The sequence below is a fragment of the Danio aesculapii genome, chromosome 14, assembly GCF_903798145.1.
Source record: "Danio aesculapii chromosome 14, fDanAes4.1, whole genome shotgun sequence".
NCBI classification, from domain to species: Eukaryota; Metazoa; Chordata; class Actinopteri; order Cypriniformes; family Danionidae; genus Danio; species Danio aesculapii.
The window spans coordinates 5,544,630-5,558,273 of record NC_079448.1 but is presented as its reverse complement, the minus strand read 5'-3'; the positions used below and the strand labels follow the sequence as shown (position 1 = coordinate 5,558,273).

Below are 13,644 nucleotides of genomic sequence, written 5' to 3'. Positions count from 1 at the left end.
GGATCATCCTAAATTTCCCCCCTAGCAGTGCGCCTGGGTTTAGGGAAAAAGGAGGGTGGGTAAGTTAGTCAACAGCGGCCTCTGGTGGATTTACGCAAGAGCAGCAGGTGCGAATGGCACTTGCAAGAGAAATTTGAGATCTCAAAAAGCATACCAAGCGGCCTCTGATATATTCGTGAAAACAATAACGACATAAAAATGTAGCTTCTGGGAAGTATTTGGCGCTCTCCAGAAATATATACTGGGCTACACTTTCAGAGTGAGCCTGGGTTGGAATATTTTGAGCAGTTCAACCATACCTGACAACATGTTTAATGAATTGAAATGAAACAATAAAAACCCATACAACGCTAAACCAGAGACTTGTAACTGTATATTGTTGCTTTTCTGGTGACACAAAGTGCTTCCATTTTCCTCATTTGTAAGTCCCTTCAGATAAAAACGTCTGCTAAATAAAAAAAAACAAAGATACAGCAACACATTTTAGCCACTGAACTCTTACACAATCCAAAATAACTTGAAAACATTAAATGAGTACAATTACAAATCAACATTAAAAATATGCAGTTGTACAATACATGGAAAATGTACAACAATGGCTAAAAATGTTTTTTGTAGTATCTAAACTTCAGCAACAGAAGTTTTCCCTTTTGTAAATATGATTTTCTCTCTTATTTGTGTGCTCATAATGCAATAATAATTATATATTTTAAATCCTAAACAAATGAATACAGTACTAGTGTTATAAAATCTGTAATGCGTGTATGATTCATTCAAGCCATGCCACATAACTTCTCGCTGACGTCCCACAGTTTTTTGGCCACGCCGTCATCTCTGGCCTCGGCTTTGACCTGCACCAGCTGGCTGTCGGAGAAGTATCGTCCGCTGAGGTGTTCGATGCCGTCCTGGAGGCTGCAGTACAGCGTGGTCTGAGCGCCGGACACTGGGTCTGTGGCCCAGAACTTGGAGATGATGGCCAAGAAGAGACGAGCATGCCATTCAGTGATGTCCCGGCCCAGCTCAGACCTTACTGAACCTGGAAAACATGAAAAACATGCCATTAGAGAGCGAAAAAACAGATGCTGGAGCAAGAAACTGCAGGTGAACAAGGTAAAGAAATGCTTCTCCAGTTATCCTCAACTGAACTCTCAATTTTGGGGAAAATCAGATTCAAAATTGTTTTCATAGAAATTCCACATGTACAACCCTAAATCAAAAAAAAGTTGGGACAGTATGGAAAATGCAAATAAATTTCATTTGTAAATCCTTTCCTGACATTCAGAGCTGCAACACGGAGCTATTTAGGGCTAGTAATCAGGTGAATTGGCTAAATAATGATGTGATGTCAAAAGGTAATTGTAATTATGATTTAGTACAATAACAGCATCCAAGAGAGGTCTAGTCCTTGAGGAGCAAAGATGGGCTGAGCCTCGACAGTTTGACAACAAATTGTCGAATTATCGAAATGTTAAAGAACAATGTTCCTCAAAGAAAGAAAGAAGACATTGGGTTATTTCACCCGCAACAATGCTGAACATTCAAGGAATCTGAAGAAATTTCAGTGTTTAAAGGACAAGGGCGCAAGCTGAACCACCGTGATCGCTGATCCCTTAGGAGGCACTGAGAATCCTCATTCATCTTTATGTGATATCACCACATGGGCTCAGGAGTACTTTGACAAACCTTTGTCAAGTACCACAATTAGGGTTGTCACGATACTGGAATTCGATACCAATCGGTACTGAAATTTTAAAAATGTGCAACAACTTTAATCATGAGGTAAACCCAAAACAAAACTTTCCATCTGGACCTCCTTCATGGGACTCGACACTCCGATGGCTCCCACTCATCAGCACTACCAAGCTGACCAATCACAGAGCTTGCGCTATGCATCAATGCGACGTTTATTTACATTCTTTAAGAGGTGCACATCAGCGTCGGCCACGGCGAGGGCTATGCGAACACACGAAGGCTGCGAGGAATTCGATACCAATCGGTACTGAAATTTTAAAAACATTCATTTCCCGCAAACATTTAAGCGCTGTGGAGCACGTTGTTGAACAGCGCTGATTTGCCTTTGTGTTCAACAAAAATGACTGATTGGCCATGAAGGTCATCGGTTCACCGAACTCACCATTGTTTACTGAGTGTAACCACAGATACAGGGACACTGGAGCGATTTAAAGCCGCGATTCATTAGCAGATCGCTCGTATGTCAGCTTATAGTCAAACCAGCTGATCGACGTGACTTTAAAATGCTCCAGTGTCCCTGTATCTGTGGTCACACTCAGTAAACAGCTGTAAATTTGGTGAACTGATGACCTTCATGGCTAACCACAGCCATTTCTGTTGAACGTGAACACAATGGTAAAATCAGTGCTGTTTAAGAACGTGCTCCACAGCGGTTAAATGTTCGCGGTAAATGAATGTTTTTTAAATTTCAGTACCGATTGGTATCGAATATTGTGACAACCCTCACCACAACAGGCAGTTACATCCACAAATGCCAGTTAAAACTGTAGTGTGCCAAAAGGAAGCCCTATGTTAACAGTGTCCAGAAGCGCAGTTGACTTCTCTGGGCTTGGAGGCATCTGGGATGGACCATCACACAGTGGAAACTTGTACTGTGGTCAGATGAATCAGTGTTTCAGATATTTTTGGGAGAAATTGACCAAAAAAGAAAAGGATCATCCAGACTGTAACCAGCAGTGAACAAGACAATGTAAAACCACATTCTGCACATTTTACAAAGTCCTGGCTGCTGAGGTAGAGATACAGGTAATTGACTGGCTTGCCTGCAGTCCTGACCTGTGTCCAATAGAGATATTGTTGCTGCCGACATTACAAAGTGGTAAATGCTTTACTGTTCCAACTTTTTTTGAAATGTGTTGCAAGAACCAAAACTGAAATACATGTTTATTAAAAAAAAAAATACAAATAAATCATGAGGAACACATTAAATAATGTGAATAAACGCCTAAAACCGTTTTGATTGGAGTGCAATAGCTTGTATTTAAATATTTCTGTCATAAGTCACTTTTGGTGCCCACAGACAAGTTTCTTGTCACGTCGCGTGACACTTTTCCCCATTCAAAACAATATGAGTGTCTTATGTATTAGTCTTTGCTCTCATCTCTGATTGACCACTGACCTGGATGGAGACTGTAGCAGGTCACATTGGTTCCCTCCAGCCTCTTCGCCAGCTCGTGTGTGAAGAGCACGTTGCAGAGCTTACTGTGTGTGTAGGCCCTAAATAAATCCCCGTCGGATGATCCCAGACCGAGCTTCTTGTGTGTGTTGATGCAGTCGAAGTCAACGGTGCCCAGATCGTGCCCACAAGACGACACGTTGACCACCCTGCTTGGCGCACATTCCTTTAGACGCTCCAGCAGCAGATTGGTCAGCAGGAACGGGCCGATGTGATTCACTCCCAGGATCATCCCAATACCATCTTCAGTGCGTCCTGGAGCAGCCAGAGCTAAATAACACACAACACTGCTATCAATCATGTTGATTGATAACACTAACAATTCTGCGGGTCTTAAAATACACATGAAATCAAAACCAGCCATATTGATTTTGTGAGCTCACAATACTAGATTTGTGCTGAACAGTTCATCTGTGCATGTCATTAAGAAAAAACAAAGTGTTTGCCCTTGTAATCTAAAATTAAAATGTGAAAATGCACTTCCTGTTTGTTTTCAGTAAAATCGTCAGATTATGTCTGTCTGAGGTATTGGGCATGGCTAACATACTTAACTACGCCCGTTCAGCTGTCTTCCCAAACCCTTTTCCCCATCTTTCTGAATGAAATGCCTACTTAATTACATCCAATCAGCTTGCAGTAAGAAAAGCAAGCCACACCCACTGTTTTGTCATTTAATATTCTGTTTCTATAGGAACTGCATCACAATACGTAAAAAAAAATGGTCGCAGCTTCCGGTTCATGTGGACATTAAAGGGATAGTTCACTCAAAAACGACTATTAACTCACTCTTAAGTGTTTTTAAACCTTAAGTTTCTTTTTTCTGTTGACCACAAAAACAGACTTTTTGGAAAAAAAGCTGCAAACCTGTAAACGATGCCTTCTATAATAGGACAAACAAATAATATGGAAGTCTATTGATCAGACCTAGTTTTTCACAGTATTTTTCGTTATATTTTGCATTAGAAATGACTGAGTTTGTGGTAATTCCCAGTAATTTGCAGACATTTTTGTGATTAAAAAAAAAAAAAAAAAAAAATATATATATATATATATATATATATATATATATATATATATATATATATATATATATATATATATATATATATATATGAGACCATAGTAAGTAGCCTACTATGTTAGGTGTGCAATCTGACACAAATCATACACAATTAAGCTTATTTATTTTGGTCTCTTGACAAGACAAGATCTAAAACAGATCTAAAACGATAGGGATTAAGCTAAGGAAGGTTGTATAACTCCTATTTTTATCCACAAACTTACTTTTTTTCTCTCTCAGATTTCACTCCCTGTAGCATCTGACATCATGTTACCTCATAGGAAATGTGTTAGGGCTTCCCCTACCGTAATACACCTAAAACATGGATTGCCATAAAACTTGTCCCAGTGAAGCCAGTCACTGCACCAGTGAGCTAATCTAAACTGAACTGATCTGAAGCTCTGACAACTGAACTACTTTGTTTCAATTCACTATAATGTTTTGTGTGATGCTGCTTTGACCCAATCTACATTGTAAAAGCGCTACACAAATAAAGATGAATTGAATTGAAGCGTTTTCTCTCGTTAACAGACACTCAAATACATCACATGCGCTGCGTATACAACGTCTGTAAGTCATGTAGCAGTTAATTGCAAACTGAAATAAATATAATTTGATTATACAGTTTGGAATTGGATGTTTACATTACAAATTAATTTTTTTTGCGATTATTTTGCTTTTAAATTAAGAATTTGGCAGGATCTGAAAAATTTGCTACTTTTTGCTGATCTTGCGTTGGATTCAGTGATTGCGGAATCGCGAAAAACTAGGGGGTCTGATAGATTTGTGTCCATTCACCAGTTTATATACACGTTTTGGAATATCGCAATAAAAATGCTTAATGTAAATGGCAAGGTAAGCATAAATTTCGAAAATGTGTTTAAGAAACCTAAGCGTGCAACTGAGTAGGACAAACTTATGAAAATTCCGATAAGATTAAATGTGCATAAACTACGATGGAAACACATTTACTGAATAATTTACAGCATGTGCATTAGAAAAATCTACACTAACACTATCTCACGGCAATTCGTAACTTTTTTATTAAGTGGCTAATTGGAATGAAATTGGACAATCTCATTCATGCAATTTAGTATGATTTGCCTATCCTCCAATGACAGTTGGGTTTAGGGGTGGGGTTTGGTGCCATGCCTTATTTTAAAAATCTTACATATCGTACAACTGAACTCAAATTAGCCACTAAACTGACAAAATGTAAAATAGTTACGTTTCCTCATGAAATCAGGCTGGAAAAGTCAGATGATTTTGTTTAAACAGATTATGTGACGACAAAAATAAGCACAATAAAACGGCATTAATGGACAAACTAGCATTTCCAGCACATTGTAAAACATCTGAAATGTTGTTTAGCTCCTTCTAAAACCCTCAGCCAAAGTCTGTCATCAAAGTGGTTCAGTATTATTATTACCACCATCAGAACTGTCTTGAGCATCTGCGCTTCCAAATAGCATCTCTCTCCTCCAAAATCCACTGCGTGTTCACTGCATTTCATCTTCTGAGGCACAAGTAATTTATCATATAAGAGAAAGGCCCACAATGGCGTCTCCTACCATAGCATTTTTCTTTTTTGATATTTGGCACCAGTTCATCAGAAAGTGACAATTTTGTTCTCTTTATCGCATTGGATGGAAACGCTGCTTTATTTGCAGATGTTTATTTCAATATTCCAGTTTTGCACATTAATATAATTTGCAACATGGAGACATACAGTAGCTACTCATTACAGGTTATTTCTTCAAAATATCTTCTTTTGTATTCAACAGAAGAAACTCAAAGTAAACGATGACAGAATTTTCATTTTTGGGTAAACTCTCTTTAATCCCTTCAAACAGGGTTATTCCATAGTTTGTTGAAATAATTGATTGTGATTGACTAGAAGGTGTGCAAAAATTAAATTTACATCTAGACTGTTGTTTTGGTAGAATAAAGCCCAACAGGCTTTAATAATCTACTAACTAATTAAATGTAAAACATGCAGAAAGAAAAACTGCTGGATGGAGCTTTGACTAACCTATCATTATTAAATAAGCTGCAAATCTATCTCCACTTTCATTCCTAATCTTAACTACCTCTCTGGCTATACCACTAACTGTACTCTCTCTCAAAAAAAAAACATTACTAAAGCTTTGCTTCTTAGACTTTACACACCTGAAACTTGTCTATAGCACTTGTTCACTGCTGCTCTTATAGTTGTGTAAATTGCTTCCTTGTCCTCATTTTGTAAGTCGCTTTGGATAAAAGCATCTGCTAAATGACTAAATGTAAATGTAAATAAATTAAATCATGTTAAAATAAACTATATTAAAATAAATTCATATTCAAAATAGTTATTGTAATTTTTAATATCATTTATTAATGTTATTGCAGTTTTTATCCAATAAAAAAATGCAGCTTTGGAGAGAACTACATAAAATAGTTACATTCCAAACCTTTTGGACCAGAAGTATACGTTTGTTAAAGTTATATGTACTTCTAATAATATGTCTGATAATCTCACCTGCATTATTGATGAGCAGGTCCAGTCTGGGCTCGGCCTTCAGGAAGGTTTCAGCAAAAGAGCGAATGGATTTCTGACTTGCAAGATCCAGTTGCATGAATATCACGCCATCATTTCCAGATTCCTGTGAGGAAATTGATTGCAATGTTATTGATATTAGGAGCAGGAAAATGCAGCTTTATTATTGGGAAAGTTGGGGCTAGTCATGTGCTTATTTTTAGTGCTATAGGTTTATATTTTTTTCTTTTTACAGGGCTTTTTAAAAAGGGTTCTATATAATTGGAATAATTTACCCTTTAAATAAGGTAGCCAGATCTGTATACTGTAGTATATAACTGTCATAACATTGTATAGGCAGTGAATTGCAGAACTTAAAAAAACACAAATATAAAAAATCTCTATGATCAAGACTGCTGAATTATTTTAAGGCAGATTATTACAGACACATTTTCAAACTTCAGATTTTTTGTTCTGAACTCCGATGTAGTTCTCGATGTAGACCCGGACAATTCGGTATCGGTTCAGTAATAATCATAACCGGTTATTATGTACTGACGTCATTTATCTCATATGCGCTCTGTCGCGAGGGAGGTGAGGTGGGGGTATTTACAACACTACAGGCGCCAACTACTTAAAAATTTCACTGTGTGTGTGTTTTCTGTACAGTCTTTCACTGGCACTTACAGCAGAACCCCCCTATTTCTCTGCGATTGAGAGAATGAAAGTACTCCATTTCTCTCTCTCACTGTGGCCCATTTCACCTGCTGGCCTGACTTTTCCTCTTGGCTGCTGGCGTGACTTTTCCTCCCCTCTCTTTTCCTCTCGGCTGTATGCATTCCTGCAGCTGTACCTTTGCCTTGTCGCGGGACCCGACCAGATTTCATGTGGCACAGGAATAAATTTCCAAATAAAGCACGGGAGCGGTCGGTAACTGGTGTAATTTTAACAGGAGTGGGCGGTCTCACAATATCGCTCCCGAGCGAGCGAGCGAGCAAGCATGCTCTGCGTGTGTGTGTGTTTGTTTGGTGCTGTCTATGTTTATGTATGTGTGTGAATGAGAGACAGTGTGGTGCTGTGTGTCCATGTGTGTGTGTGTGTTTATACAGACAGCTTGTTATAGCCACCCCCCAAAATACAACACTATGTATGGAAAACATCGTCAATGCACCGTGATGCACTGAAATATCGAATTGAACTGAATCGATGGCATGATAATCGTAACCGAACCGTGAGACCAGTATAGGTTCACACCTCTAGTATTCGCTGAAAGTAGGTCAGGGACCATCAACAGAGAAAAGTATTCAATTTAACAATTCAAATGCAGATTGTTTTGTCACATTGTAAGCTCCATAGAACTATCGCTTTAATAATGCTTCTCAACCGTATAGGAATCTTCACTATGATAATTATCTAAATCTAAAAGTTTTACTCACTGTCCTGATTTCTTTTGCTGCTGCTTCTCCTCTCTGTTTGCTGCGGCAGGCCAGAATCACTCGAGCTCCTCTGACGGCCAGAGCGGTGGCCGTCGCTTTCCCAATGCCGGTGTTTCCACCTGTCAGACCCAAACATGCAGACGTTATCTGGAGATACTTATATCTTTAAAGGGTGCCCAAATGCAGTCCTGGACGGCCGATGTCCTGTAGAGTTCAGTTCCAACCCCAATTAGACACACATGAACCAGCTAATCAAGCTCTTTCTAGGTATAGTAGAAACTTCCAGACAGGTGTGTTTAAGGACGTTGGAGTTAAACTAAGCAGGACAGCGGCCCTCCAGGAACAAGCTTGGGCAGCTCTGCTATAAAGGAATCCGAATCAAAAATCATGTGAATCCCATTGTCCATAACAATACTCAAAGTATAGAAAATGTTCTTCAGTCAGAAAAAAAAAGTCACAAAAAAAAAAGATTTTTTCTGCTTGTTCAAACTACTTATTTAAAATGAGTTGAATCGACACTTTTTTTAAGTTTTTGGGGGAACAACTTAAATGTTTTATGTTCAATCCACTTAAATGTGTAAAAAGAATTAAGTTAACTTAATCAATTTGAGTTGGACAACATGAAGGAATTGTGTGGAAGTTGAACCCAGCATTTCTTTACAGTGCAACATGTCCCATTTTCTGTTTTATGCATCATATTAAACGTACAGAAGTATCTACATGTATATAGAAACATTAAATGAAAGTGCACAAGTTTAGTTGAAATTATGTACCATTGTCATTCAGCTTAATATACAGCTGAAGGGAAAATCATTAGCCCTAATGTGAACTTGTAATACTTTCTCAAATATTTCATATACAAGTGCTGTTTAACAGAGAGAATATTATTTCAACACATATTTAAATATAATAATTTTAATAACTCATTGCTAACAAGCCATTTCTTGTTTTAAACCATTATAACAGCACCATATTTTACCAGTTATTTTGCAAGTATTCAGCATAAAGTGCCATGCTAAACTGGATTAAATAGGTTAACTGTGTAAGTTAGGTACTATAGGACGACAGTAGTTTGATGCTTGAAACACCCTTTTTGTTATTGACTCATATTCATTAATTTATAAAAGCGATTATTAACGAACACAACTTTTCACGACTGCACACTTTTAATATTTAATAACATTTTGATACAGCCAAAGTAACATTAAACACTAAAATTGTACAATAATATTTGTAATAGCCTATAAAAAGCCAACATTCAATTTTGAAAGCACAAGAAATCCCAAATGGGAAAATAGTAGTTTATAGTTCTATACAGTGTTGTAGAGCCATACTACAGTAAAGTAGTCTACTTAAATTAATATATTGTGGTAATTACAAAGTTGCTAGGCTAGTACAACTACTAAAATATAGTAATATTTAACAAATTACCCAATACTGTAGTTTTCTACAACTAGCTATAGGGTATATGGTATTCAAAGACAACATAGACTACAATATAGTTTGGTGTGGTGAAAACTAGTAGCCTATACAGTATTTATTACAGTTTATCAGTTTACTATACGCTGAAGCACTCCTTAACAAAGTACAAAATAATATAGTATGATTCAAAACAACTATAGTATTTACTAAAGACTGTAAAAAATGTATTTACTTTAAATTACTGTTGTGTTTTTCTCATGTGGCGTCTTGCAGTCTAAACTTACCCGTAACAATAACTGTTTTCCCATAAAGCTTGGCGGTGCCGGTGAAGGTCTTCCTGTGAACAAAAATCCTATGAGCAATGAAATATGCAACGAATAACGCCACAATAAATACAAAGAAGATCATTTTGCCAAGTGTTTCTGCGTGTGGAGCCTCAGCCGTTTATAATACACACACACACGCACAGAAGCCGAATAATAAACCGTGCAGATATGAAGCCACGCCCACTCCCAAACGATGACTGATATTGAGGAATGCGAGTGTTACATAACGAAATTATAAGTCGATAAACGGTGTTTACTCAGGCACTTTGGCACACAGTGAGGCACTATAGAGAAGTTAAAGGACTGGTGAGCGAGATTGTGTGCTTGTTAACGATCCTGTGCCTCAGTATCGGAGTTTTTCCACCTTTTCTCCGGTCAAGTTACAGTATCTTAAAGGGACAATTCACCCAAAAATGAAATTTCTGTCATCATTTTTTTTTTTTTTGAGAATGATGAAAAGGAACAGCCATAATCTTTCTACACTATAATAATATCTGTTAATTAACATTACTTCGTTTTTTTTTTTTTGTTAATTTACAGCTGTGAATTGAATTGTAGGACCTCGATATTTACTCTGTCTTCTTTTGATGTTGAAAATTCAACTCTACAGTTTAACAAAGTGAGTTTTATTGACATTTTAGTAGTTTGAATTAATATATAAGGAATAATATATAGAGAAATAAGGCTGGAAAATGTATTGGCAGGTTTTCGTAAACTTTAAACTATCAAAAATTTTTATTAAAATTCATTTTTTTCAAGGTTAAAAGTTCTCGGAGGAAAGATTAATGTCCCATAATGCAATTCAAAATCATAAATAAATGAGGAAAAATAAAAACCTGAATCACAAAATATGGAAAACTGCCAGTTTACAGATATTTTTTGGTGTATTTTTTTTTTTTTTTGTATTGCTGCTTTTCCCCCCAAACATTCTTCACAATATCTTACTTAAGGATGAGGACATTTTCATTTCTAGATGAACTATCCCTTTATCAACATATAGAGCCTAAATATGACATTTAAAAAGTAACTTTAATAGTTCACTTTGATGTTAAATATATCAAGTTTTTCCTTGTTGTTCGCTATGAGGCGTTTAGATTTTAAAACTTTCCGTCTATTTTTTTCCCCATTCTAATGATGATTTTGCACTTTTTTTGGTGTCAAAGGTTTTCCTGTATGTGTGCAAACTGGCCAGACGACAAGCTGTTCATAATAATATAACCACTACCTCTATAAATCACTCAGCTAATCAGCCAAACATATGACATGCAGTTTATTACATGTAGGCATACAGATGTGGTTAACAAGACCAAACAAATCATAAGAATGGGGAATCTAATGCTATAACCCATTAAAGGGGAGCTATTATGTAAAAATCACTTTTATAAAGGGTTTAAATACAGTTGTGTGGCAGCAGTATATGAATATAACCAGCTTCTAACGGTAAAAATATATTAATTAATTTTTTTATAATCACACTTGATAAAAACAGTCTGCCGAAACACTTTGATTTAGAGTCTTCTTTTGTATGAGTCATCAGAAGGGGGAAAGCCCCGCCCATTAATAATAATCTCTCCCTCATTAGCATAGGAAGCTAGTCTTGTTTTTGAATGTGCCACCATACTGACACACATGCATTTGTAGCTCCGCCCTCTTTTGAAAAGAGCACAAACTCATTTGAATTTAAAGCGACAGTCATCAAAATAACACAGTTAGGATCAAAGCCTGAAAGTGTCAGCGGAAACCCTGGAGTGTTTTAATAATGTTTTATTTATAAGGCTTTTGAACTTATAGATTTTATTGTAATCAGTCTCAGTTAAGTTGGTTCTTCGTCTTATAAAGGGTTAAATAATCAAGTCTCACTAACAGACGTCTGAGGAGAAGGCCAAACTGGTTTGAGCTGTTTGAAAGGTAACATAACTTGCATACCTTTTACAACTGAGGCCTGCAAAAGAAAATCTGTGAAAGCACAACTTGTTATAACTTCTAATTCTTAGGAAATACTATAGCAATTTTGACCTTTTCTGTAGCAAAGTATTTAAATAATAGAAAAATAAACAAATACACAAAGCTTTTTACAACTATAGGGTGTATAAATGAGTGATATTAGAATAAGACAGATAAATAAAGGATACATATTAGGACTGTTCTGCCCCGAAATCTAAAAATTGACCTAAGATTTGTATATGCTTGTATGTAAAATTTGTATATTAATTTTGTATAGGCGACGCAGTGGTGAAGTGGGTAGCTCTGTCACTGGTTCAAGGTCGCTGGTTTGAGTCTCGGCTGGGTCAGTTGGCATTCCTGTGTGTAGTTTGCATGTTCTCCCCGTGTTGGCGTGGGTTTCCTCCGGGTGCTCCGGTTTCCCATACAAGTCCAAAGACATGTGTAGGTGAATTGGGAATAGGCTAAATTGCCTGTAGTGTATGTGTGTGAATGAGTGTGTATGGGTGTTCCCCAGTGATGAGTTGCAGCTGGAAGGGCATCCGCTGCGTAAAACACATGCTGGGTAAGTTGACGGTTCATTCCCCTGTGGCGACCCCAGATTAATAAAGGGAATAAGCCGAAAATAGATGAATGAATACATTTTGTATATGCTTACTGTAAAATGTCTTAGTTTTAGACATTTTGTCCCAGAGCCAAATGCTTTTGCACAATTTTTCTTCTTCAGTATCTTGACAGGTTAGTACCCATGCTCCTAGTTTATCTCCTCACTTTGTGAGATGGTCTCAATTTAAGGAAAGCAATTAAGATCATGCAGGTCATGACGTGCGTCAACCACAAGGTGGCGCTGGAGTTTTGAATCCTCTTCCAATCTTCCAGGGTTTGATGACAAGAAACTGATCAAATGTATTGTGTCTATGCTGACCATCTTTTCACTTTAATTTGAAAGATTTTAACTCTAATAAATAAGGACAAGTTACATTGCTTATCCAGTTTTCTCAAAATTAAAGAGCTTCAGTTTAAAATGGTTAATGATGAAGGCTATATCCATCAAAATAAAAGTCCTGAGATTAAAATTTGATATTGAGGATAACTCTTGTCAGTTTTGTGAAAGTGATAATGAAACCACTGAGCATACTTTCTTCAGTTGCATCCACTCAGAGTTGTTTTAGACTCACATACTACACTCAGAAATAAAGGTACGCGAGCTGTCACTGGGGTGGTACCTTTTCAAAAGGTACAAATTAGTACCGTAAAGGTCTATAATAATACCTCAAGGGTACATATTAGTACCTTAAAAGTACAAAAGTGTTCCTCTTAAAATTTGTAGGTACTAATATATACCTTTGAGGTACCAATATGGACCCTTCAAGTATAAATGTGTACCTTTTGAAAAGGTACCACCCCAGTGACAGCTCGCGTACCTTTATTTCTGAGAGTGTACAGAACATCTATAGTCAAAATCTCTATAAACAAACAAATAAACCCTTTTGGCTATAAACAAGATAAATATGGTGTAAAAATGCCTTATTTCATTTACCAAACACATTTTAATAGTTTTAGTAAATGATAATAACTCTGACTTGTAGATGACAAACACTAGATGAGTAAATTACCTTTATTTACACCATACATTCTCAGAAATAAAGGTACAAAAGCTGTCACTGGGGTAAATTGTTATACCTAAGTGGTCCATATGGTGTTAGTACCTGAAATTACAGTATGTATCCTTATGA

General features: G+C 36.8%; 1 protein-coding gene across 1 annotated transcript; it reads right to left on the bottom strand.

Moving 5' to 3' along the window:
* Window positions 1–356: 356 nt before the first annotated feature.
* On the bottom strand, window positions 357–10,134 carry dhrs13l1 (dehydrogenase/reductase (SDR family) member 13 like 1). The gene is made up of 5 exons (XM_056472991.1): window positions 9,926–10,134; window positions 8,220–8,338; window positions 6,787–6,910; window positions 3,152–3,478; window positions 357–1,036 (listed from the first exon to the last, which is right to left on the bottom strand). Exons 1-5 carry the CDS (start codon window positions 10,047–10,049, stop codon window positions 774–776), a joined length of 957 nt encoding a protein of 318 aa, XP_056328966.1. The 5' UTR covers window positions 10,050–10,134; the 3' UTR covers window positions 357–773.
* Window positions 10,135–13,644: the final 3,510 nt, after the last annotated feature.

Bases quoted from the DNA above. Each gene is read 5' to 3' on its own strand.
- dhrs13l1 (XM_056472991.1), bottom strand. From the start codon at position 10,049: ATGATCTTCTTTGTATTTATTGTGGCGTTATTCGTTGCATATTTCATT. The intron at 3,479-6,786 runs GTGAGATTATCA...TGTGTTATTTAG, and splicing joins CCTGCTCATCAATAATGCAG to CTCTGGCTGCTCCAGGACGC. The intron at 1,037-3,151 runs GTCAGTGGTCAA...CATGTTTTCCAG, and splicing joins CTGCTACAGTCTCCATCCAG to GTTCAGTAAGGTCTGAGCTG.